Source organism: Phalacrocorax carbo, chromosome 1 (assembly GCF_963921805.1).
Source record: "Phalacrocorax carbo chromosome 1, bPhaCar2.1, whole genome shotgun sequence".
NCBI classification, from domain to species: domain Eukaryota; kingdom Metazoa; phylum Chordata; class Aves; order Suliformes; family Phalacrocoracidae; genus Phalacrocorax; species Phalacrocorax carbo.
The window spans coordinates 187,082,906-187,109,765 of NC_087513.1; the positions used below are offsets into that span (position 1 = coordinate 187,082,906).

Consider the following 26,860-nt stretch of genomic DNA (forward strand, 5'->3'; position numbering starts at 1 on the left):
GACAGACTTGAAAAGTCATCCATCGTCTGCATACGAATTTTTATCTCCTGAGCTGTTTCCAAATCTCCATCATATTTGGTAGCCTCAGAGAACTACCTTCTTTAATACTACTGAAAAATTAACCTCCCAAAACCTCATTCTTAACCCAGAAAACATACCATATAAATACACATTATTGGTTTATACAAATTCTGTAGGTCAGTAATAAGCTGTTCTCTACAGAAAATTACATAAATTCTAGGTCCTGTAACCTACCAAGCTAGAAGTAAGAATAGTATTCTGCTGGAAATGGGAAGACCTTCACCACAAGCTCTAGAAAACACTTAACACAGAGTTTGATACTGTTACACCTTGTTTAGCACAATTATTTCCCATTTCACTTAGAGGATGTCACGTCTATGTATACCCAGTTAGGGCAATAATTATCAAAGTGCATTGGATTACAGGTAGAAGGATTTGGGGAGTGGAAGCCAATGTTATGCTAATAAAAATCATTCTGAAATAATGATACTGTAAAATACTTTATTAGTTCTTATTTTGTACAATGTGGTTGTTAGTCAGACCTCTGCTGTCTGAATAAGTATAGTGATTTTAACATCCAAAGCAAAGCTGAAGCCCTACTGTAATAGTTCAAAGGATTCTGCATTATCCTGTGGAGAAGCCTGTCTTCAAAGTTTACTGGCAATTCAGATGTTCATCAACATGCATCTCCAGATGACTTCTACAGCCAGCAGAGGTAAGCTGAATATAGTGGGGTTCAGTTGTGAAATTCTTAGAGGGAAATAGGTGCTTTTATTTGTTACAGCAGTGAAGGGGCAAACTGAGGAAGGAAACAAAGATGCAGTTCACACTGACAAGGCACAAGGCCAGGAAAACTCCTTAGCAGTCAGTGCTAAGAATTGTAATAGGAATGTCAGAACTGCCACGAACGGGGAACGCAGGGGAATGCCTGGGTGTGGAAGCACTGTAATATAACAGATGGAAAAGATGTCAAGATCTTAGGATGCAGCTGCCTGATGATTCTCACCACCCCTAGATCAGGAGACAAACAACAGTGAGTCAGTCCTGATGACTTGCCAAGATGGGACATGACAGAGAGACTAGTAACTCTCAGCACCCAGAGCGTGCAAAAAAGGCGCATCTGAAACCAGCACTTGGTCAACTAACTAAAAGGAATCCAGGAGACAATGATGAGGGCCTGACAGCCAGCATCCTTTATCCTGTGTCAACTTAGTGAACCCTGCTCAGACCACCTGAATACAGATTTTAGTGGGAGGATGCTGGCACATATGAGAATTGGGGTTTGAAAGTGCAGCTGTAATTAGTTTTGTTTAAAAATAAAATAACCTTTTCCTCCTGTAAGGTTTCACCTTGTGCTTTAGTACAATGTTGCAACACTGTAGCAACATTATCTCCGAAGGGACCAAGAAGTCAAGGTCAGCAAATAAAAATAAAAGGAGGCACCACAGTCATGACTCCCAAGGCGTGAAGCAGTGCAGGGAGGCTGGGTGTATTGATCATGGTGACAATGAAGGTGGTGATAAAAGATGTGTTGGAAAATAGTTCCGAATGTAGTCTTAACCAGACTGCGCTAAAGAAACTTAATATCTATAAGTATTAATGAGAAATATGCTTATTAATAAATCGGTTACTTGGAAGTCTTCAGCATAAAGGTGATAATTACACAAATGATCATACATAATCCCACTCAGGGCTCTTTCAGCTGACCTAAAACGGCATTTCTGACCTAAACCAGCATTTATAAAAGAAAGTAAGAAAAGGTGAATTTGCAGAAAGGAGCACTGAAAAACCGTAACAGAGTTTCAGAAGACAACAGCAGTTGTCTTCCCTGTGAGGAACAAAATAAGGGAAGAAGCAGGTTTTCCTTCTTGTCTTCCTCCACTCTCTGAAAAGTGCCTCAATGCTCTGCACTAAACTGAGAAGAAAAGGCAAGAGAAAAAGTGGAGGGGAAATTCTGATAGCATGAAATAATATTTAAATAAGCAAGAAGAAATGGAAGCTGAACAGCCCCAGAACCCTGCTAATGTACATAAGAATATACATATAACTGAATTATTTGTGATTAAGCTACATATGCTAATAATGTTCCATTTCCTTCATAGAATAACCGATTCCTATGGAAGAAAAAGCTGAACATGCTACATATACTTTTATGTAGAACTTACAACTGACAAACTGACATATTTACATTGAATGAACAACCCCATTGCCTGGGATTTTAGTGCAGCAACACAATTTACATCTAGTGTTAGGCAAATATTAAGAATATTAAGGATTTCCGCAGTAATTAAGCATATATCTTACAGTACTGACAAGCCACCCTAGAAAGCGCAACTGTCTCACCCTAGAGCAAATGGGGCTCTTTCGACTGCGCCCTAAAACATGAATTTTGGCAAAGCAGTTTCCTGAGAGCAGGATTCTCCATTTAATCACCTAGCCTCTCCAAGCTGAAATACGAGTACTGATAGCATAATTTCCTTACCTTGGCATCCAGAAGGCACCAAGGGAGAAAAGAGTGTTCTACAATTGTCAGACAAAAGCATACAGCAACACAAAAGCAATTATAAAGGCAGTACAGAAGTGGAATGGAAGCATGATGGGCTCAATACAGTTCAAACTACAAATTAACAAGTTGCTGCTTCTACCTTTTAGCTTAAGCTCCCAGATGATACCTACAGACAACCCCAAGAGTCTCATCTTTGATTAGGTCAGCAAAGCCAGTAACTATTAGCAAAAAATATGAGATTGAATTTCTAGCTGAAGAATGTTTAACGTTCTCTGTTAAACAATGCTATATGTTTAACTCTTTCTAGCCAAGGTCAGCAAGACAGACCTTAATGTTAATCAAATATCTGAGATCGAGCAACTTGTCTCTTCAGAAGTCCAGGTCATGGTCACTTGTGCCTGTGGCCAGTTCTCAACACGGGAATTTGGCTTCCTCACTCTTAGTAGTCTACTTAAGGACATCAAAGAAAGCTTCAGGGTCCCTAATTTGTTCTGCATGGCTCCCTCAAGTCTCCAAATTCAAACTTAGCTTCTCCACCCATTGTACAGTAACATCCAGTGGTGTCATGGTTTAGCCCCAGCGGGCAACTAAGCACCACACAGCTGCTCACTCACCCTCCTCCCTGGTGGGGTGGGAGAGAGAATCGGAAGGGCAAGATTAAGAAACCTCATGGGTTGAGATAAGAACAGTTTAATAATTAAAATATAATAATAATAACAACTACAATGATATTAATAGAAAAGGAAAACAACAAAAAAGTGAGAGACGAACAAAACCCAGGAAAAACAAGTGATGCAACTGCTTGCAACCCGTTAACCGATGCCCAGCCAGTCCCCGAGCAGCAATCGCTGCCCCCCAGCCAACTCCCAAAGTTCGTATACTGAGCATGACGTCATATGGTATGGAATATCCCTTTGGCCAGTTGGGGTCAGCTCTCCCAGCTGTGCCCCCTCCCACCTTCTTGTGCACCCAGCAGAGCATGGGAAACTGAAAAATCCTTGATTAAGTACAAGCAGTACTTAGAAACATCTAAAACATCAGTGTGTTATCAACGTTATTGTCATACTAAATCCAAAACACAGCACTATACCAGCTACTAGGAGGAAAATAACTACCCCAGCCGAAACCCGGACAAGTGGTTACACAGAAAACCCCCTCCCCAAACCCAAGCCATTTCTCCACAGAAATAAACCACGTCAATAAAGCAGACAATCATTTTGCGCTGCCATCAGGCCTTAGCAATTTTTTTACAGTTTCGTATTACCATTTACACATATGTGACTATGATTTTGCTTCCCAGCATAAATTTTTGGAGGAAATTAAGTTTAGGCTTCAAATACATGCAACTGTTTTATGCACTAATGGTTCTATTTAGAAGATGTCAAAACAAAAAATATTTAAGCTCACCTACTGACAGAAGACGCCACATAACAGCAGGGGTAGCAAAGCAAGCAAACACGTCATCAGTGCAGGCAAAGTGAGTGAGGTGGGGAAGGATCACTGACTGCCCACGGCATTGGCCCCACATGTACACCTGGCCGCTCTGGGTCTTGGCAGCTGACGTGTGAGCAGAGTGGCAGGCTGCAATCTCTATAACTCTGAATTTACAAGCAAAGAAAGAAAAAAAGCAAGTCACTCTCGTAAGAACAAAATGCAGTGAAGCAGCTCACTACCTCCTGTCTTTCTCTGGTGCAAAACATATGTGTAAGCATGCATGCACTTCCAATTGCAAGAACGTTTTCCTATCATGCACAGCAAAATTAACAAAGGGCTATCAATGTTTCTTCAAATAGCGTGCAGTCAGAAAAATTCTTAGCAAAAAACCATCTCGGGAGTGAGGAGACACTTGCAGCAGAGCAGTATATCTGCTGCAGCACATGCTCTGCTGACCCCCTTGGCTCCCTCAAACAACGCTATGATGAGTTTCAAGTCTCTGAATATCCTTAGTGGTGCTGGGCAGTGAGGTGAGTGGCTGCATTAAGCTGTAGAGATGGGGAACTTGGAGAAGATAAAGAAAGAAATGAGGAGGCATTTAAAAAAAAACAAAAACAAACAACAACAAAACAAAACAAAACCCCAACTTTTTCCTGCTTGTTAATTGGTAAGTTATAAACCAACAATTTAAACACACTTGTTTTAATTAAAATACTGAAGTGTCATTACTCAGACATTACTTATATTTAAAGGCCTTTCATTTTGAAAATAAAAAAAATTAGAACCAAACAGCACTAAAAGTTGTTTCTAAATGTATTTTAGCTATGTTAGGCTGTCTCACTAACCCTGAAGTTGATTTAGGATTTCAAAACTCCCACTGTGTACAACATTACACAATCCACTGTTTTGCAGTCTGAACTACTGCTTGTTTACTTGTTTTCTCAGCTGCCTGGGGAAAATAGCTGGGAAACAACTTGTTTAAAGCTGTATGTACAAATCTTGCAGGCTTTAGTGAGGTAATAGTCTCACTGACACCAGGAATGCATATTCTGGCCAACAAAAGGGCAAGGCAGCATACAACATTAAAATCTTTATTAAAATGTAGTAACATTTTAACTGCAGCCAAAGTGTCTGGAAAAAAATCAGTTACATTTAAAACAAAAGCACAAATGCACATAAAGAAATCGCAACGTTCAAAAACAGGCCATGTCTCATCACCAGAGACAAGTTGCCTTTCCTTACAAATAATGTACAGAGATACAAGTTTAAGAGGGACATCTCACTTTTCTTATTTTTACAATAGGAGGCCAAAATGAAAACCTCAATAGTAAGGAACAGATTCTAATTTCTGGCCACATATATACATAGCTTTATATTAGCAATAGAAATAACTGCTCCACTACCCTTCAAGGACTTACAGGAAAATATTTAACTTGTAAAAATCTAAGATTAATTTTCAGGCAACAATATCAAGAAAGAACTCCTCTTTTTCTCTCTCCTGGGTTATGAGCCATATTTAATAGCAGAAATAACACAAACTGCAGATGTCCACTCTTCACTTTTTCTGTGTGTACTTCTTGTCAAAAGTAGCGTATTAAAATACAATTTATATTCAGAGACAATAAAGCTTTTATTGTTGACTTCAAACAATGAAACTACACCACTGAAGAGAAACTGCAATTAAGGCCTATAAAGTACAGTGTGAACCAGAGCAGAAAATGGCACATTTGGGGCTACTCAGAACATACAGTTTCTCTTTCACAAGGATCATTATGGGGCGGATTCAAGCACTTTCAGTGAAAATTCTGTTCACATTTAGCAGAAGAACCATTGCAAAAAATTATAGGCTATTTCTTCAAAATAGAAATAAATTTAAAATGCCATCATTTTCTGTAGCTCTTCTGAGAGTAAGCCAACTAATGTCTGACTGCTAGACGGTAAGTATTACCTGTCCTTATCCACAATAACTGTTGTAGGGTAAGACTGGTTACTTTTATTCCCAGTACCTAACTGGCCATATGAATTGGCTCCCCAGGCATAAATCTGACCTTCATCTGTTAGCACTAATGTATGTGCATAGCCACAGGCAACCTATAAGGAATAATAAAAAGAAAATCTCATTTTTATGTAACAGTAAGTTAATACAGACAGATACATGTTATTCTATATGTTAATGTCATTGATTCCACACCAGTGTAAAAATTAGAAAAATTACAAATACAGGTACATTTATTAAACAGGGGAGCAAAGTAGATGAGTTGATTCTGAGGAAAAAATCTTATCAGTGAGGAACCCTACCAGATAATCTCAAGAATACAGCAAAAGAATAGCTAGAAATTGAGAAAGAAGGAAAGCTATATGACAAATATGACCAGTATGCAGAAAAAATGCAGAAAAAGGCAGATGGTCTTGCGGTGACCTTGCTTTGTGTGCAACTGATCCAAGGTGAATAGCTTACCACTGTAAAAACAGGCGAGGTCTCCCTATCTGTTCCTCTCCTCCCCAGCTGCCAGCCACATACAACTCCCCCTCCCTTTGCTAATTCTAGTGCTCACCAGACCCTCTGCTGAGATAACTTACACCACTGGAAGGAAACTCTCCACAGCTGGGCCTGAGGACCACCAGTGCCCACAGTAAGTGTCCAGTAAGCAACAGGAGCAGCCAGCCAGGAAAGAGAGGTAAGAGATGAAACTTGCCGACTTGATGGCAGCACACAAGTGCATCAGCTCATACCCTCTTGTGGAAACCCACTTGGTCCTGCTGAACTGCCTCCTCAGGCATGTATTTTATATATTTATATATAGGTGTATATATATACACGAGTATATACAAGAGGCATAAGGTTGCTTAAATATCCACTTTACAATCTATATACGTAGCACATGCCCCACATACAGATACACAGTGGCAAAATTACTAGCAGCAGTCTTGCTCTGCATGAATTAATATAACCTATTATAGCTAGATCCTATCAATAACCAATTTACGTTGTTCAAATCTAGCTCACATATCTTTATATAATCTGCAAAGCAGATGTACCATAAGTAGATGTAGTCCACTGCCATCCATGAAGCATGTGATGTGCTTTAAACGAAATAAATCCTTAAGTTATTTACTGATTGGAGGTCTACAACTTGGTATTAATCAATATCAAGCAAATGAAGCGGATGGAGAAAGGATCTCAGTCAAACTTACTGGAGCACTCATACTTTTTAAACAGGAGAATAAATACAGGGGAAAATAACATTCACTTTATGACAATATTCTCCAACAGCAGTTGTTACCAGCCAAGCTACTGTCTACATCCAGGAACTGAATGTAAAACTAAGTAATTAAATGAGTTTATTTTAAAAGATTTAAAGAATCCGTATCTTTCCTGAGTAAATGAAATAAATAGGAACCAAAGTTCAAAAGGCTCTTGTAAATTTCCACGAGCTTACAAACCAATGTTTTCTAGAGGAATGTGTCATTTTCCTGACAGTATCCTCTATTTTGGATAAATCAATTAGAAACTTTCAGTATCAGTTCTGCAGTTACTTTAAATATTTATCAGTCAAAAGAAGTTATCAGTTTGCTAGTTACCCTGATGGCAGCCCAGTTATTTGGTAAAGTGCAATAAGCACCCAAGATCAATACCAGTCATGGAATCATACCAACTCTTGACCAAAAGCAGTTGGAGACAATTTGTTCAGACTTCAAACATCAGTTAGTCACTGTGGGCAAACTGCAATTCGAAAAGTGACATTCAGGTTCCAGAAAGACAAAATGCCAAACTGCAGCATTTTCCCAGAAAAGAAGACAGGGGTTAATGAAGGATGGCTTAGCCTAAGATTTTTTTATTTACTAAAATGACAGGATTTTTCAAAGATTAAGTTTCACAGGAAAAAAAAGACCAAACATTTCTAAGGCCCTCATCTTCTTTAAGTTCAATCCTGACCTCACTGAAGCCAATAGCAAAATTCCCCACTGAACTCCGCAGGGTCACAGTTTCTCCCCTGCTGACAGAGGTCCATTTTAAGATACATGTTTTTATTCTGATAAACGGCATTTTAAACAAATAGATAAATGTAGTATATGCCTTAGCATATTTTCAGTTGTTCATAAAGGGTTTGACAGGGAGGATCACACACATACCCGCTGTACACGAATGCCTTGCAAAGCTGCGATTCGGCATGGTGTTGGCTGATTGCCACTGCTGCCCAGTCCAAGCTGGCCGTTACCGTTGTAACCCCACACATAGACCTTAAAACCAGAGACACAGATTTTAACTGTTTGCTACCATCCCCTTCTTTTGAAAGCAATATAACTGCTTCAGAGTTACAATAATAATTTTCTTCAGTATTTCCTATCCTTACAACCTAGGATCTGTACTTTATATGTAGAAACACACACACATATATACATGCCTGTCTAAACACAGATATATATACACACACATGTTTTTCTGTACCAGAAAATCTGGATGCTGCTTCTGTTTAAAATACCAACTGCATGCTCATCTAAAATTCTAAACCTCCATATCCATGTTGCACTTTAAGAGTAAGATTATGTAAGACTACAATATTTTAATATGAAGAGTTGAAAATAAGTGATTCATGTGGCTGTTTCCCAGCACAGAGCAAATTCAGCATGAATACTTCCCTTTTTCAAAGAGCTCATTTCTCATTCAAAAATCCTCTAACAGAAAAGAAAACACACTAAAACAATAATAAACTGGAAGCTACGCACAACAGCTTGAGTAGGCTGTTAACAGCTTTAAGCTGAACATTAGCAGAAGGGAAAATACTGAGCTCTGATAATTTCAGTGACACATGTTCCACTGCAAACAGTCAACAGCTACTTAGGTCTAAACAGAAATGCTTGGAGCGATGGAGCTAGAGAGGATGTAGGCTGCCCAAAATCTTCAGCTCATAGGAACTAAAACAACAAGAACACTACAACCTCTTTGTATCTTTGCAATAAGGAAAAAAAAAATATGAGGGGGATTCAAGGGGTACTGCAGTAGAACAAATATATGCAATGTACTTTTATTTCTCCTGTTTTCTCTTGAGATGAAGTGTGCATATATGAGCACTGAAATTTAAAATAGTATCCACTGATTATTCTCACATTCTTGATACTGTCTATTACAGACAATAGTTTATTTTTCTATGAATGCTAAAGACAGTAGTGGGATAATGCATTAATCAGCACTTCAATTTTTGCTAGAATATAATACCAGCTTTAAAATTCACTAAATCAGTGATACAAACTTAGTTATTTTTACATAGATAAAATGAAGCTAGCATGAAATGCTAAGTATACATATGTAGATTTGATTATTTAATCCCCAAATTTCTAAAAATCTCCTGACCTTTACAATGCTATTTTTACTTCAGAATTGTATTTTCAAGTAAATTTGAAATTTGATACTTGAGTTCCTTCAATTCAAAGCCAACTTCAATAGCCAATACAAAGCAATAGCTGCTAAACTTTATCAGTAATCTCATAAACCAAAAAGCCATAAACCAAATGTCAGCAAACAATTCTTCCTGTTTCACTCTACCTCCTTTCTAAAGAAGAAACCATAATCAGCATAAATAGGAAGATGTGCTTAAGTATGTCAGACTGTGCAGGACAATTTATGACAAAGGTTTTTATAAGCTGTATAAGTAGGCAGATTTGAGGGAGTTTGGAAAGGTATACTTGTTTTCTGAGTAGTAGCTCATTACTGACAGGTTTGAAATTATCTATATCCCATGAAATTACATAAAATAAAATCCAGTCAGAAAATGCACTTAAAGTTTCTTACCTCTCCATTTTCCACCACAGCCATAGAGCACATCTGTCCACAAGCTATATTAACTACTATTTTATTTTGTAGGCAGCTGGTAACTCTTCGAGGAATTGGCTGATTGGCTGTTGAACCAGATCCAACTTGGCCTGAGTTATTATAACCCCACGTGTATACCTGTTGTAGAATTGTCATAAAAGAAGGCTACATAACATACAGTTCAAAGTACATATTCAAGACAAAAAAGTTATATGCATAAAAAAATTACATTTTGAGTTCAAGTGGATATATTATTTTAAAGATCTAGGCAGATATATAGGTTTACAATTTAATTGTTTCTATCAAAAATATGGCACTTATAATATTTATATATTCAATTCTTTCATGTTCCTCCAATCAAAGGTAAGAGGCAACACGACAGCTGCATTAATGCTGGACAAATTCATTGCTAGTTTTCCAGAACCCAAACTAGAATGGCTAGTTGGACACAAATGGCACCTCAAAGTAAATGAGAGTAAACTTTTTACTTTGGTGGACAGAACTCCTTACATGAACGTGATTTATATTAATGTCAGCTTTAACACCATTAAGCACTTAGAGTATAGCATAGAAAGGAGTTGGCTGCCCTTTACAAATAAATTATTATATTTTATTACAAGCAGATGTGGCACAAAAATCAATGTTCTGCATGCACTTCAAAGCAGCTACACCCTAACAGGCTTTCCGCTTTTATCAAAAATCTGTGTTGCATCAGCACTGTGAAGACAGCAAGAAGCAAGGCCTAATGCTCTAGAGGCAAAATATTTTCCTGTTTTCCACAGACGTGAATTTCATTAAAAGAAAAGAGAGATTTATTCCGGCTATTCTCACCTCTCCATCAGATGTTAACACCATAGAATGATGAGAGCCACAGGCAACTTCAATGACTTTCTTGTTCACCAAGTTAGTAGAGACTTGACAGGGAATGAAACCATGATTTGTTGTACCATTGCCCAACTGACTATAAGCATTATGACCCCATGTATACACTTCTCCTTCTATAATAAAAATGTAAAAAGCTGGTTTAAAATCTCTATTTTTCCAATGAGTACACAACATAAAATTACAAACTGAAAAGTCAAATTCAATAGCAATATATATAATTAATATATATATGCCCTTTGGGGCTCTTAAGCCCATGGGCATACCATGCTAGCGTCACACAGTGTTGACCACAAATCCAAAAGGACAGTATCACCATAATCTTAGTAAAGGAAATCACATAGCAAAAAGAAAGGAGGTAGTGCAATACAGGAAAGAAAAGGATGAAATGACAACCAGGAGTCCCCATTTAAATTTCTTTATTATGCACAATCAATCAAAATTTCTTGTCTATGCCTCATCACTGCTTCTCGCTTTGGAAAATTCAGATAACAAGCTTTCATTCCTTTACAATACACTTGAAGATGCTTGTAAGAAAAACTTGTTATTAATTAACATACTATTCTTTAATTATTATTTAAACATAATATTCTGTATTATGAGAAACATGTTAGTAAAATTAAGAATGCAAGAAAGGTCTGGGTTAGACCGATGGTCCACCTGGTGCAAAATTCTGTCTCCAACTGGCAATATAAGAAAGCTGCTGTTTAAGGGAAACATGAGCCTGGTCACTTTTTGCAGCTCCCAAGCATTTACAATCACTAGAGTACAGGTATTACCAGGTATTTCTGATTCTCTTTAATGTACATATATTGGCCTGTTATCGATGAAGCCAATACCATTTCATACTCGCTTCCTTTCATCTGTTTTAAATCAAGTGTCCTGTAGTTACAGTCATGCAGGACTTGAAGAATAACTGTCCTACATTCATTTTGTCTATCATCATCACCATCATTTTCTAAACCTAAATTACACCATTATTGCAGGAGAGCTAGGTTTGACACAAAACTCCATCAGATTTCTAAAGAGATCACCAAACTCCTTATCCCTAAGAAGGGTTCCCTCAGAACTACAAAAGCAAAATGTGCTACGCTAAATCAGTATTCCTCTACAATAACAGGTTAAATCAAATTACTTTTTCCTGTCAAAAGCAAACAACCTTCTCTTTCTTTTACCAACATGAGAATACAAATTTCAGTGAACAGGTGAAACAGCCACATAGAAACATAAAACATAAATTGGAAATGATAGTAATTAACACAAGAATTGTGAAATATGTAACGGCTGTCTGAAAGGTACGTTAAAAGAGGCTGTGTCAAATGGAAATTATTCACGTGAATGGAGTTATAAGTAGAAATCATCAAGGATCAGTTCTGGACCTGTTCTTTTGCAGTACTTCAGTTCATAATCTGGTCAAGGAGTATGAGTGTGTCAGTGAGATCTGCCAGCAACAAAGCTCAGAAGAATATAGATACATATGTAAAAAGCATCCAGAATGGTTCAACCTGAAGACTGGAGAAAATGGTGGAATGTAATTGAGGAACTGAATTGAAGAGTTGAATAAAGAGGAATCACACAATTACAATTCCCCTCACCTACCCTTCGTCATCTAAACTAGACTATTCAAAAAGATTTCTTCTCATTAAGGGAGAAAGAGAGACAAATTTTAACATCATCAGTCAGGCTCTAACAGAATCTCACTGGGAACATGGTATTACTCATTTGCCTTTGAGAATAATGTACTTGATGAACAGAAGGGCACTAGCATGATGTGGATAACAGCGTGTCAGCGAGCCAACAGAAAACAAGGCTGAGAGGCAATATAACTGGTCTTTAAAGCGCATCCGAAAGTAGGTACAGGAAGGAAAAGATGCATTTTAGCTAAAGGACAACATTGGCACAAGAACATATGGGCGTAATGTAGTCACTAATGCATTTCAGAAGCAATCAGAAGTTCCAAACTTAACTGCAAAGTAAAAAAAGAAAACTTCCAAAATTAGTAACAAGATCAAAGCAGAGCTTGAAAAACTTTTGCAGAGAACCAGCTATGAACAGAGCTGGCTGACATGTCATGTTCGTCAATGAAAATATGTTGAACTTCATAGCCCAGAATGTCTGTCCCAATTCCAATCTTACGTTATCAGCACAGACCTTTCACACTTGCCAGACTAATGAAATTGGATGTATCTGAAAACCCAATATTCAGATCATACTTTACCTTCTGTAGCAAGAACAACATGAGGGCCACTTCCATAACTCAGACAGGCTATCTTTTTGCCACATAGAGAATCTAACCTCCTTGGTTCAATCGTGCTCTGCATGTCACCTGTTCCCAAACACCCACTGCAGTTCATGCCAAGCACAAAAACCTGTTATAAAAGAATCACAGAATCATCATTTAGGTTGGAATGGAGAACCTCCAAAGGTCAACTAGTCCAGCTCCCTGCTCAGCAAAGGTCTAAAGAGATCAGTTGACTTAAGGCCATGTTCAGCTGAGTCTTGATCACCTCCAAAGACAAGATCTCACAACCCCTCCAGGTCTTAACCACCCTCATTGTAATTTTTTTTTCCTAATACTGAATCAGAATTTTCCATCTTCCACCTTGTGTCCATTGCCTCTCACCCTGTCACTATGCACCTCCAAGAAACATCTCATTCCATCTTCTCTTTAACCTCTGATTGTGGTAGGAAGCCATTAATTTGAATTGAAAATGTTTTAATAGCAATCAAAATGATCAGGCACTTTTGCATGCAACTTTTTCTAGGTATACTATCATATTACTGGCTTTCAGAATAACTTGATACATAAATGACTAAATCTGTCATGTTCATACACACCCTTGGACAATTACCTCGTCATTTTCAGTTGCATACAACACTTCATTACCAGCACTGCCAAATACACAGGCTTGACGAATTAATTTGAGCTCTTCTTGGGAACAGAGAGAAAAAATTGGCCATTTCCCAACATCCAACATCTTCAGGGCTGACAATAATGTTGCTTCCAAGACCTGATATTATAAAAATTTATATCAAATCCTAGACAGAAATGCATACCTTTGCACAGTAAAAAGGATAAATTTAGAGAAACACCACCATCTCCTTTCTCAACCACAAACCAGTATGTTAATTCTAGAAAAATATATAGAGGGAAGCCATTAAAATAAAGAAATAAACTATATTATGATCCAGAAGAAAAGGATCTATATGCATGGGGAAAAGTATCATACAAGAAGTTCAATGGTGAGATTGTATTTTCACTATATTCATACAACATAACCGCTAGCTTTTACAATTCAATGGAGAAGATTCTAATATAAAGGGTAAAGTATACATTCAAAACTTGAAAATAAGTTGTGTGTTTTCCTCTGGTGCTAAAATTACTGTTAAAAGAAGAAATCATAAAAAATGTGCCCAAGATTATACTTATCTTTGAAAAATATACACATTTGTTTTCATGCATTAAAAAGGAAGTTTGAGAAAACTTGAGAAACTTTTTCCTTTCTCCTTTACTTCTGGAATTTACTTCTCTGTTTCAACAATTACTGAATCTTTGGGAACTTCCTAAGAATATGTGCATAACAGAAGAATAAAGATAATAAAAGAAAAAAGATAAATGAGCATTTTCTAGCTTAGCCAAGGACAAATTACAAGTTTATAGTTAAAGGAAAAGAAAAACAGATCTCTCCAGACATTAAAATTAGTAAAGCTAACGTCTGAACCTCATGCAACATTTCTACTGCTTTAGTAGAGCATAAATCAGAAAAATGTTGCAGTATCAAAATTTAATAGGAAATTTTGCATGGGGCATGCATGAAATTTTCTTTACTGAAATTAAAACAGGCTCTGGACATGAAAGAAAAGCAGCGTTACTTGCCACATCAGAGGGTAAGCAAGAACAGATTTTGCCTATCACAGGCATTATGTAGCTCACCACGTGAGGACTGCATCATTAGTTTCTTTCTAATAAGTAGCAGACTTACAAAATTATGTGTTCTAGAATATAACTTTTTCTAACTCTGACTGAAACAAAGATGTGAATAAATTCTAGTTTGGAGTCTGAAGCACATTATGTCAGTCATAAGGATATTGCTTTTTTGATTAGTATCACTTACTATGAAAAAATGTACACAGAAACATACATAATGTTTGAAGATAAAGAAATGATCCCTAAATTAATCCTGGATTAAAATCTCCAAACAAATACCAGTTACTCACACATTTCTTTATCGTATACTTCCGAGGAAGGGAAAGGAGGGTTGGTCATCTTCCCTAAAGAAAAGCTGTGGTTTTGATCACACCAGTTCTTTCCCCATCTCCTCACATCAAATAACTGACCAATGTCAGCCAAATTTGCAAGTGAAAGGGAAGTAAGATTCTGCTGATGCAATCCATTTGGCAGTAGGCAGCTGGACAATCAGATATGTATGTTATGAAATAAGTTAGCAAGCAAGTAGGTCCAAGCTAGTCCTAGCAAATGCTGTCCTCCATGACACACAGCAGGGTTATAAGGGACGAAGGACACAAATCCATATGGAATCAGGCTTCATTCATCTGCTGTTCACAGAACAATTTGTTTTCAAGAAGCTAGCATTAATTCTATGGAGGACTTTAGGCACTTTTGAAATATGATAATGAATACAGAAAGCATCACAGACTGGTCTTCCAATTGCTTCAATAAAAACGCATCCCACTTTTGCTCAAGACTGATGAAGCCTCAGGTTCAAAAGGATAGTCAGGGTGACTTTCAAGTGTACAGATTCCCTTACTGGAATTACATATTGGCTTCTTTAAAAAGTGGGTTCTAAATTCCAATTGCACACTGGATCAGAACGCATTCACCTTAAATAGAAAAGGTTTTTTCTGTAACCTCCTTCTGCAAATCATCTGTGTTCTACCCTCACAATTAACAGTTTAAAAAAAAACAACAAACTGTAGCACTTCTTAACACTAAAATCATACATTGAAGGAAAAAAATCCACTATTATAAAAAGCACTTAAGGAAAAACTTATGATACTGATTTTTTTTTTAACAAAAGAAATAACAGCAAACTTTATCAGACTAAAAAAATATCCATGATCTAAATCCTGTCCCAGGAATTATTACATTCAACTCAGTAAGAGATACTATCTCACCTTTCAAGATCTCCCCTCCCGCACCTCTCCATTATATTTTGTTCCCAAAAGAGGAAAAACAGCTTGAACTGTCAGCCTGCCAATATTTATGTTCCAAAAGTGATCAGTTCCCCCATTATATTGCACAAAGTCATGAAGAGTTAGACCAGAATTTGAGATTTCATATGGTCCAGCTACCTATCCCAAAGGTATATTAGTTATATCTCAAGTATTCCTGAAACTTCTACACTTCATTTGACCCCAGCAATCAGTTTGAAAGCTGGTTATTCAGTTTTATTTGTCACATAGATCACCTTAAAAGCATCATCATTAAGCTCAAAATCTGAATGATGTTTCATTAAGTTTTACATGCAGAGCGTTTAAACAAAATAAAAGAGGAAAATAGGAGGAAGTTTATACATCAAATTACGCTACACAAGTTAAATCTAACAAGTTTATGTTGTTGAAACATTAGGCTGGAACATGAAACTTTTGAACTTAATACTAAATTAAACCAGCCTTGTAAGCCAAAGGAGCAATTCAACCTAATTAAAATGAATGTATTGTTCTTCTCATATTTTGTAGATCATATAAGCAATATTTCTTTCGCTAGTGTCATCTTCCTATCTATAGTATTGATTTTCTGTTTATCTTGAAAGCTACTAGCATGTAGTAAGCTACTGCTAAATGGAACCAAGCTTATTCCTTTTGAGTAGAGCAGTACAGAATTCTCAATACAAATTCACACTCTGACCTTGACACTGACTCCTTGAGAAGGAGGAGATTCATCCTCCATATGGATTTGTGCTTGTGTCCCCCTGCAGAGAGAGAACTGCGGTTAAAATCACCATATCATACTGCGGTAGCAATACACACTTAATATTAAGTCAGAACTATTTGCTTCTGTGGGGTGAGAAAAAAACGAAACAGGAAGCTCAGTCAATTTTGGTTTCATATTCAACTCTAATCAGTCAGACAGACTCTGCCCTTCTGTATTCTTAACTAAACAAATAATTCTTGGACAAAACATTTTTTGAAAACAAGTAGTAAAATTAATCAGACTGTGTTTGGAAGGAAAGAAGTTTTGTTAAACACAGTACTCCAAAGTCTTTTTATTGCAGTAAAAATAAATGTAGAACCTTGCTGATGTAATTTTTCAAGACATTTCTTTCAGCAAAGTACACTGGTTGGATCTTTTAATTTCCAGCTTAAGCCTTCAAATATTCAGTTCCATTCTGAAAACTAATGTTAGAAAAACGTTTGGGTCTTTTCAGGTTTACTGAGAACTGTTAACTTATTCACTCTGTTTCAGAAAATACTGCCAGCCCCGTAAATGACTTGTATAATTTCACCAATAGAAACAGACTTTCAGATCAGATGTTTCTTGCCAAATAAATATGCACAACTCTACTATCCTTGAATTATTTCCTAACATAAAGCCATATAACTGTTTTCAGTAAAATTGCAAAAGTGAGTAAGCAGGCTTGAAGCTGTGCAAGCTTCTTCTATTCAACAAGTGAGAAAGTTGTACACATAATTTTCTTTGAGGTACACTGGTTCAGGCAATGCAAAACATCTGTTTACTTTTCACTGAAAAGTTAAAATTCTGTGAAATTCTGACTACAGGCAGAATAACCTCTAACAAACAAGAAGTTACCATTTTCCTTACTTACTTTTCAGATGCATACCACACCTGAAGAGAAATACCAGATGACCTTTATAAAACTCCTAACTTACTACTAAACATGTGTCTTACATAAGACTTCATGCCATAAGAGCTTGGCCAAGGACACAGAACACATGAAATTAATATGATTTAAATATTATAAATTATAATTATGTAAAAGATATGATCTAATTTACTGAATAAACAAAAATATTTTTATTTACTTTAAACAAATAAAAAACCAAACAATTGCTGCAGCTCAACTATACTGAATATGTACCCTGTTAAGCTTATGCTCTAACAAAACCCAGAAATCTACATACACACAGTCTATTTTATACATTTAGTTTGAGACATTAAATGACAAATTCAGCTCATGTGTGAAAGTCCGACTACTTTCTTGTCCATGTTGACTGTGAGCTAAAGACTCAAACACACAACAAACGGAAATAACTTGTAGCTAAGTCATATTCCCTTTCAACTAGGAAAGGCTAAACAGCTGATTCAGTTGCCCACACATTAGCACCTACTGCTATTGGGGATGCCTGACACCAAACGGGGGTGGCAGATGTAATGCAGGACCTATAGGATATCCATGCCATGCTGGAGCAGCAGCTAAGAACTGAACAGCACTAGACAGTTATACACGCACAACTGAATAAGCATACATGGCCATTTACCAAGCTTTACGACTTAACAGATACAGGTCAACTTGTTAAACACTTGCTGTTACGTGATTTATTTTCTTCAACACACTTACTTGTTCAGACAACAAGAATGCAACCAGTTGATTTTGTGTACATTACTTAAACTAGAAATAACTCACCTAATTATGGCCTTTGGCACAACCACAGCTTGAGCAGGACTGTATTACTGAACTGCAATTCTGAAACATTTAATTTCAAGCATGTGAGCAGCTCTACTGTAGAACTGAATATCAAGGCTATCCAATATTTTGCAGCATCAATTTCCAGCACTCCCTAGCAATGCTGATATAAGTTACCCACTTCTTGGCCATCTTAGCCTACACTCAGCCCACAAGGCACACATGTTCCCCAAGAGAATAACTATTAACTATGATTTTTCTAACTTAAGTAAATGCAGAATTCTGTATTTCCTTCCTCAAGCCATTTGAAACATAACTGATATTCACAGTTCTTCAACTTCTAATATTTCCATTCAACTGCTTCTTTTTAGACAAATGCATAGTTTGACTTTAAAAGCAGTTTGTTAGTATAAAGAAAGGTACATTATGATGGACCACTTCCGTTACCTAACGAAAGGTTCTCCAGCCCAGTACTAAGTCCCACAAACATGCTGACAGTTTTGCACTAACTTTTCAAGAACAAAGATAACTTAAATGTCTTCAGAAGCCAAAAATATTTTATCTTATATATAACTAAGAGAAAATTACTCTGCAACTCCATTTTTCAAGCTGTACTGCAAACATAGACACCTCATTTCTAAGCAGCCCTACAGGGTACATGGTACGGCTCAAATTACACCAGTTTATTCTTTATTTCCAATTTATGTATTCTAATAAAAGTACATACTGATTGCCAAATGTTTGCACCTGTGAAGATGTTCTTTCTAAAAATCTGTAATAGATTTAAGAGCACATATTCACCCTGGGATCCTGAAAATAAAGACAGACAATAAAAAAATATTAAGCCTGTCTAAGAATTATTAAGCCTGTCTGAGAATCATTCTTATCCGTATAACTTTAAAATACTAGAGATGATTCATAGTTGCCTACTTGTAGGAATTTTCCCCCCAGAAAAATAACCGTTACATATACAGAGTGAAGCAAAGAAGAAACAGTATTTTCATCAAAAAATAGATAAAATCTGTATATTTGGCTATTTCAGGTACAGAAGAAAAACATACCCTAGCTATTTCAGACAAGTTATTGGGGTTGTTCATCTACTAAATCTTACAATATGCATATCATTTCTAAGAAACCTTACTTTAAAATATCTACCCACTACATTTTTAAAAAATGCAATACTTAATTCAGAAAGTAAAAAGGTAAGCAAGAAATATTTCTCATGTATTAAAACTTTACATACGTTTTCACTAGCTGTGTTTCAAAAAAAAATTCTGACGTGCAGATCTAAAGGAGAAAACTTCATCATTGTAAAGATTCATTTCTTGAGGAAGTTCACGGCATTTTAATAAAAAAATATTTATTTTAAACTTCCACAAATCTCTTATCTGGAATCCGAGTACCACTTAAGAATCCAGACAGCATATTCTGGCAGTCTGAGTTTAGGTCTTAGAATTTGAAAGTTCTGACCCTGGTTCCAGTCCAACCATGGACCAACCATCTTTGGGTAAGGCACATATGCTTCTGTGGTGCAGGTCAGCTCAAGTTAAGGAACACAATTACTATTTCTATTAGCAGTCTAAGACCACTTAATCTTAAATATTTAAACAGGTTCACTGACTCATTTGAATGTAAACATTCTTGCAGATTGTCTCTGTAGGAACTTGGCAAGCAAACAAAAATTTTCAGAACTCTGCTAAGTATTTCCTCCCACTTAATTTGAGCATTTATGAATCTCAACTACTGAATCAAAGGTCTGTCTGGAGGTTCTTCCCCAAGGACTCTAACCACAGGCTTAGGAAAGATTAGGAGGAAAAAGTCACATCAAAACGAGACTTGCTGACACCTTTAGGAAAGGAACCTAACCTTCTCTGATATTCTTGATTTCTCAGCAGTTTCCTACTGAAGTAGTTGTGAAATGATGCTAACTTGTCCAAGCAATATTGCAGGAGAGGACAGACCAGTAATACTGTCAATTATTCCTACCGAACACATCACATTCCCTTTCTAGGAAGGTATGAGTCTATCTTCAAAACTATCTTCCTTCTTCATGTACAGTGAAATACCACTACTCCATCCAGTTCTGACAATAAACTGACAGAACTCAGTTTGTCATTCATTCTTCCATTGATGCAGCATTTTCCATTATCAAGAAACTGCAGACCTTGAGAAACAGTAAGTGATTGTTAGAAAAACTGCTATCTCCAACTAAAGCATACTCTTCTCTTGTTCCCTCCTTGTTTCTTGGCACCAGACTGTGCCTTCTCGGCTCCCAGTGCAAGCTCTGCTAGCTGCCTACTAATTACAAGAGCAAATCTACTTACTTGCATTTTAGAGGCTAGATCCAAGAAACTGAAAGACTGGAGTATTTACAGTCTGAAAGACTGACATCCTTGACCTTGCAAGGCAGGCAACTGCTACAGAAATTTCTAATTGAAATGATCTGAGATAAGACAGCTTTATTGTCTCAATCTCCAGAAAAAAAAAAACTTTAGCCAAAAACATCTTGTCAGAGGCCACCTCTCATTTGGTGTGACATCCTGTTCCACCTGTTGGCTCCAGGGATGGACCTCAAGCATGATCCCACTGAAGCTATCAGAGGTTCACCTACATGCACTGTGCTGTATTGGAGCTAGATGCTTGAAAGCTATTTGCAAACGCCTTGTTTTTCAGTAACATCATCGCCCCCAGAAAAAACTGGTTGCCAAGAATGAAAGCAGTGAAGGATAAGATGCAAACAACACACAAAAGAGAACATGGGCACATGAAAAGCAAAGAAGATAATGGGAACACTCTTCTGTTACCCATGCTTAGCAACCTTTGATACAGGTTCAATACTACTGCAATAAAGAGCAAATGTATCAGGGAAAAATGTTTTTAAAGAAGTGAGAAGACAGGACAGAACACAGGGCATGATTTTTCAACTCTCCAATGGTTTAAAAGCAAGTGTTAGGGTCTGGTGCAAAATTTCCACCCTAAGTAACAAAACTGCTTTGAAAAATTATATGTAGATTCCCAGGACACCTTTCCCTCACCTCCAAAATAAGACTAATAAGTCGTATTAGCCTAATTAAGCCTCTAATAAGACACTGAAATGTCAAGGTCACCAGTTAAAAGAGCCTGATAAGAAGGTGCCAATCAAAAAATATTTTCACTTTGAAATATTTACACTTCTTTCTACAAGTGCAAAAATACCCTTTAAAGGCGTGCAAAACTACCTTCAATGCTGAAAAGCATTGTAGGATGACACTGGAGTAATTTTCACATAATTAGTGGTTTACTTCTGCAGTTAAAGAAAAAAAATATGATCATTATCTCCAGACCTTGAAGTGTATTAAAATAATCAAGCATTTTGTTAGACAGTGTCTTGGGAACAGGATGTCATTCCTGTATCTAAATCTAACCCAATGTAATCTAACGTAACCTAAATCTAACCAGACATGCTGTAGAAAAACATTTGCTCAATTTTTTAATGTGGTTGATTCAAGATTTTCAGAAAATTAACTTGAAAAGCTCCTTCTCTTTGCTGAATTGTTAGCCAAACTCTAAACACACTTCCATTCCTGCAGTCCATACATACACACAAACTATAAAATACAACCAATGCAGTTGTTAGCTTTAGTTTTAAAGTCACGTAAAATTTAAGTTACCATATAACTGATTTGGTAGAATTGAAACTTATACTGATTCTTCATTTTGACCTTCTTGACACAAGAGTTCGAGGAACTAGGTTTAGGGAAACAAAAGTATTCCAAAGATTTGGTTTTGAAAGAACTTTATTAAAAATATTAACTGTGCAACTGAGCAAAAGAATTCAAAATAATGCAATAAATACATGAAAGAAACAGCTATTATATTTTTATAAACTTAAATTCTTAGAGCTTTAACATTTTCTGTACTAAGATTCTTTAAGAAACGCTAGCATCTCAGCAAGTTGTTCAGGACAAACCATGTACAAGCTTCAGATGTTAGGTGGCATCGCACCTGCAAGTGGGAGCCTGACTGGACACCAGTTCAGTGCCATATGAACACCATGTCAGGGAAGGGCCCTTCCATTACTATGTAATCATAAATACTATACTGCATCAACAGAAAAACAGCATGCAAATGCAAGCATTTTGTTATGCCCCCTCTAAATAGATCTGACCTAGCCTAAATTTTTAGTGTCTGCTGTTACCTGATCCAGCCAAATGTTGAGCAATATATCGGGTCTAGCTGTTGGATCTCTGACCTCACAGTCTGCTCTAGCTGTTAAAGAAGAAATATTAGCAGCTTCTATAGTTCCAACCTTTAATCACTTCCTTAGACGTTCATGGAAGGTCATTCAAGCCTCATTTAGACTAAAAGCTTTAATTTATAAAATGTATCTTCCAAAACATTCTAAGCCTTAATAAAAAACCTAAACAAGCCCATAAGCCCTATTAAATGAAACCTGGCTTTCTTTTCCACATCAGTTTAGCACAGTCTTCCTGCACATCAGAGCCTTGGTCCATGATAAGGGCTCCTGCTGACAGATAAGAGGGCTACATGCTGAGTCCCTGAGAGAAGAGTTTTTTCAAGATGATGCCTAGCACGGTTCCAGCATGAATCAGGCTGTAGCTACACTTCCCTGTAACACTGGGTACTTGCAAGAGCATTTCCCATGAACCCAGCATGCAACGCCTGGGCAGGTGGGAGGATGGTGCAATCTTTCCCTGACACAAAGTCAGAACTTGCCTAGGTATATACATCAAACACATATACATAAATGCATATCTAAAAAATATATATATATACACACGCACACATACACAACCGGTATTATATACCTGGAGTTGAGAATTCTGATAAACTTTTATAGTTACAGCTGTCTGCATAAAAAGATACCGTATGTTATAGAAGCAAGAGGTACAACAGTAAATAGAATGTGTATATGAAAGAAAAGTTAGCCCACTTCTATGAGTAAATGACTGTGTAACTGTCCATTTGGGTATTTTTTTTTAACAGTCTTCTGATACTGGAACTGACCAACGTTAAGTGGCAAGAATATTGGATTAGATGTAACACATAGAGGTTTCCAACTCTTAAAAAATAATTAAGAGACAAAATGTTATTCTTTGTGGTATAAGTTTAAGCATCTAATATTAAATCTACCCACCACAGTAGTCTCCTTCAAACTGCAACAGATTACATGCATCATGATGCCAAGGTTATTTCACCTCAACTTTATCACTCAGTGAGTGGTCTTACTTCTATTCTTGGTTTTACTTACATGATTAAAGAAGCTTTAAAAAAGAATTGCTTATAACCAACTCAGAATTACTATTGTCAATTGTCACTTTAGAACTGCACTTTATCTCTTATATTTTATTTTGCTTATCCGCCCTTTTTCTAGCCTTTAATTCCTAAAATCCTTTTTGAGATGCATAGAAGTTCTTTTCGATGGACCTCTTCTCATTTTTTTGATATAAATTCCAAATAGATTCTACCTTTGGCATAAAATGGCTTCATACCTTCTTTGCTTCTAAGGCCCTCAGGACTCCAGTGCAGCTAACATTAGTAATTGATCCTCTTAATTTTTCAAAGTTTGCCCCTCTAAAATTGAGAATTTCAAACCTGTTTGTTTAGTCCTCGATTTTATTTCTATGTATTTAATACAATTAAAAATGTAATCCAAGATCACAAGCTGACTAATAAACCAGCTCTCTCAGAACTTTTCACCCGACTTACTGAGAGCAAATCTAAAGCAATTCAGTGCTTTTTTCGTAAGCTTGCAGCAGCGGTATGTATGTGAGAATAACTGGATCGCTATTATGTACTTCCTAAATGATGCTGTTATCTATATCTAAGACAGACATCTACCCGTGACATAATTCCTGGTAGTATCTCCCAGTAAGCGATATCCTTATCCAAATCCAACTCTTGTGGTCTACAGCAGGCACCACCAAAAGCTTTTACAATTTTCTTTTCTCAAAGCAATGATACGCTTGACTCCTTTTTTTATCCACACCACCTCCTCCTGTTACTTTACAGTCCATCACATCATTCACATCCACTGTCATTCTGTCAGATTTATTTCTCGTACCTGGGTAGTATTAGCTTTCCAACCCCACATTCAGTAGGATGATTATTCCTCCTTGTTTCACTTGCTCCATGTCTGCTTTCACATCCTTCACCACTAGTTCAGCCCAAACGGTTTCCAGTGGTGCACAAACACAACTCTCTACAGGCCTTTACTCAGGCCATAGCCTGGAGTAAAATCCCTTTGCTGATCATGCCCTCTCTTTTTATCCATCAATATTAGAACTTGCATCTCCACCAGGCAATTCAACGCAATCCTCCCATTTCCCACACATTAACAATCCTTGGTTTCCCAAGTATCCTCTCTCTGCATTAAAACTGTGACTGGCCATCAAGCTAAGCTTGTGGAACGTGCTGGAAGCTTCACACTCCCCCCGCACACCTGCGGACAGAGCTCTCCAACACTCCACAGATTTAACCCCAAACACAAGATGCAAAACCGCCGTTATCAGCCATTTATAAACCAGGTGCCTGGGAAGCATAACCCAGGGGGCCCTTTCCCGCCTACGAGTGGGGGCGGCTAGCGGGCAGCCCGGCGGAGAAAAGCCGCCTCACCCCCACCCCCGGAGAGCTGCGGGCCGGAGCTGGCGCAGGCCGTGTGCCCGGCACAGCCCAAAGGCCGCCGCCGGCCCGCCCCGCCCCGCCTCACGGGCACAGCCCACGGTGGCGGCGGCGGCTGGGCGGGAAGCGCTGGAGCGCACGGCCCGCCCCCCCCCCCCCGTCCCCTTCCCCCGCCGACGGCGGCGGGAGCGGGGCGGGACGGGACGGGAAGATCCGCCACAGCCCAGCCTCACGGTCTCACCCACCGCCCACCCGCCTGGCGGTTACAGCGTGGCGTGCGGCGCCTCAGCTCTCCTCAGCGGGGAGGCGCGCAGGGCTCTGCCCGCGGAAAGTGGCGGCGGCGGCCATCCCCTTCCTCCGCTGCTTACCTTCCCCGCAAGCGGCGGCGGCGGCTCCTCCTCCCTCCCAATGAGACAAGGGAAGATGCCGCCGCGCTCAGCCGCCCCCTCAACGGCGGAGGGAGGGAAGGAGGAGGGAAGGGGGTTAGCGCCTCCCCGGGACCCACCTACCGCAGCGGGAGCCCGGAGAGCGGCGGCCTCCCGCCGCCGAGCCCGGCGCAGGCACGGCTGGTGAGGGGGCCGCCCCGCGGGGTTTGGCCCGAGCTGCAGAGCCGCTTGCTTTCTGCCGGGAAGGGCTCCTCTCCTGCTGAGCCGAGGCGAAGAGAGGCCAGGAGAAGCCCTTCTCTGACAAGGCCCATCTCTTTCTGATGATACGGCCGCCCAGAGCGAGCGCGGCGCTGAGGGAGACAACACGGCTTTCCACCGAGCCTCAAGCTGTTGCCTGGGCCTAGATGCATGCGACACCACCACGTAGCGAGAGACTATGATCAAAGATGACTGTTAAAGAGAATGTGACACACAGTTAAGCTGTTCCAATGTGCAATCATTTATATTTTTTTCCCCAAGGGAAGTAAGAGGATATAAGTATTCTATTTCTCCTAAGGTTCATGTTTAAAATTAAGCACTCCCAAAGAGGGCAGACTTGACCAGCTTTCCTAAAAAGCAACAAGCTGTCTGTTTTGCTTGGTTATGTCTCTTACCTGGAGTGTGATAATACCCTGTCACCTTGCTGTGGTACGTGTTTGGAGACCTTTTGCTGTGATATTCAGTGATACTGTTAGGTTGTTGCTGTGGGAACCTTATTCAGGAGGAAGTTTGCTCCGGGGCTAAGGAGCTAACTTGCAATCAAAAACTAATTTATCTGCTAGGGGAGGTCTCAGTTTTTCTTGTGGGAATCAGTCTCATAAGGATGTTTTGATATTTTAAAGATTTATGTTCTTGGATAACAAGTCTTTGAATGTACAAATGTGAGGTTTGTGTAAGTACCTAAAGCAGCAAGAGCTTGTCCTCCTAGTTACCAAAGGAGTAGGGGCAATATGTTCTCCATACTTGCTGTCTTGTATCACAGTCTGATGTGATACACTACATGGTCTTCCCTCCTGTTCTTCACATATATAATGCATGGAGCGCCTGTATTGCTGTATTGATGCTTTTTCCTAATGTGCTCCCCTAATGTGTGCATGTTCTCTGCCACTGACCGTAATATTTTGTCGAGTCACTATCTGCTTTTAGTTTGTAAATTTTTTTTTTACGCTTCAGAATGCATTCAATTTCCTATGCATGCATCCTGAATGCATTGTAATCTGCAAAGGGTATATGTTTTCTCTTTTGTTGGCTCAGTCATTTTGGTTCTTCCAAGATAAAATTGAGAGTATTTTTTGGTAGGATTGGTATCTTAATTCGAAAGAGATATCCATAATGATTTGTGTGGAGTATGGGATGGAAGACAATGAATTTTTGGGACACTGGGCTCAATAAGGACTATATGTGGTACCCAATAGTTTTGGTTTTTCTTTATATAGTAATCATTTTATTCTATATAACACAAAGCAACTTATTGTCTGTTACCATGTTACCTTCTCAGTTTTCTGTTTTCTTGAACACAGTTCAGGGGGAAGAAACTTGCTGGATCTCAGAT

The 26,860-nt window shown here is 38.3% G+C and overlaps 1 protein-coding gene across 6 annotated transcripts in view; it reads right to left on the bottom strand.

Moving 5' to 3' along the window:
- LOC104053326 (RCC1 and BTB domain-containing protein 2) overlaps positions 1-25,324 on the bottom strand; it is a 37,354-nt gene extending 12,030 nt beyond the window's left edge. Inside the window, exons 1-9 of one of the 6 annotated variants that reach the window (XM_064440872.1) lie at positions 25,252-25,324; positions 16,525-16,588; positions 13,508-13,666; positions 12,874-13,024; positions 10,605-10,687; positions 9,753-9,911; positions 8,096-8,203; positions 5,910-6,052; positions 3,935-4,125 (exon numbers count right to left, since the gene is read on the bottom strand). In XM_064440872.1, the coding sequence (XP_064296942.1) occupies positions 3,935-4,125; positions 5,910-6,052; positions 8,096-8,203; positions 9,753-9,911; positions 10,605-10,687; positions 12,874-13,024; positions 13,508-13,666; positions 16,525-16,566 (1,036 nt within the window). In that variant the 5' untranslated portion in view covers positions 16,567-16,588; positions 25,252-25,324. The other 5 variants (XM_064440870.1, XM_064440873.1, XM_064440871.1 and 2 more) reach the window with 5 other exon arrangements.
- Between the last annotated feature and the right edge of the window lie 1,536 nt (positions 25,325-26,860).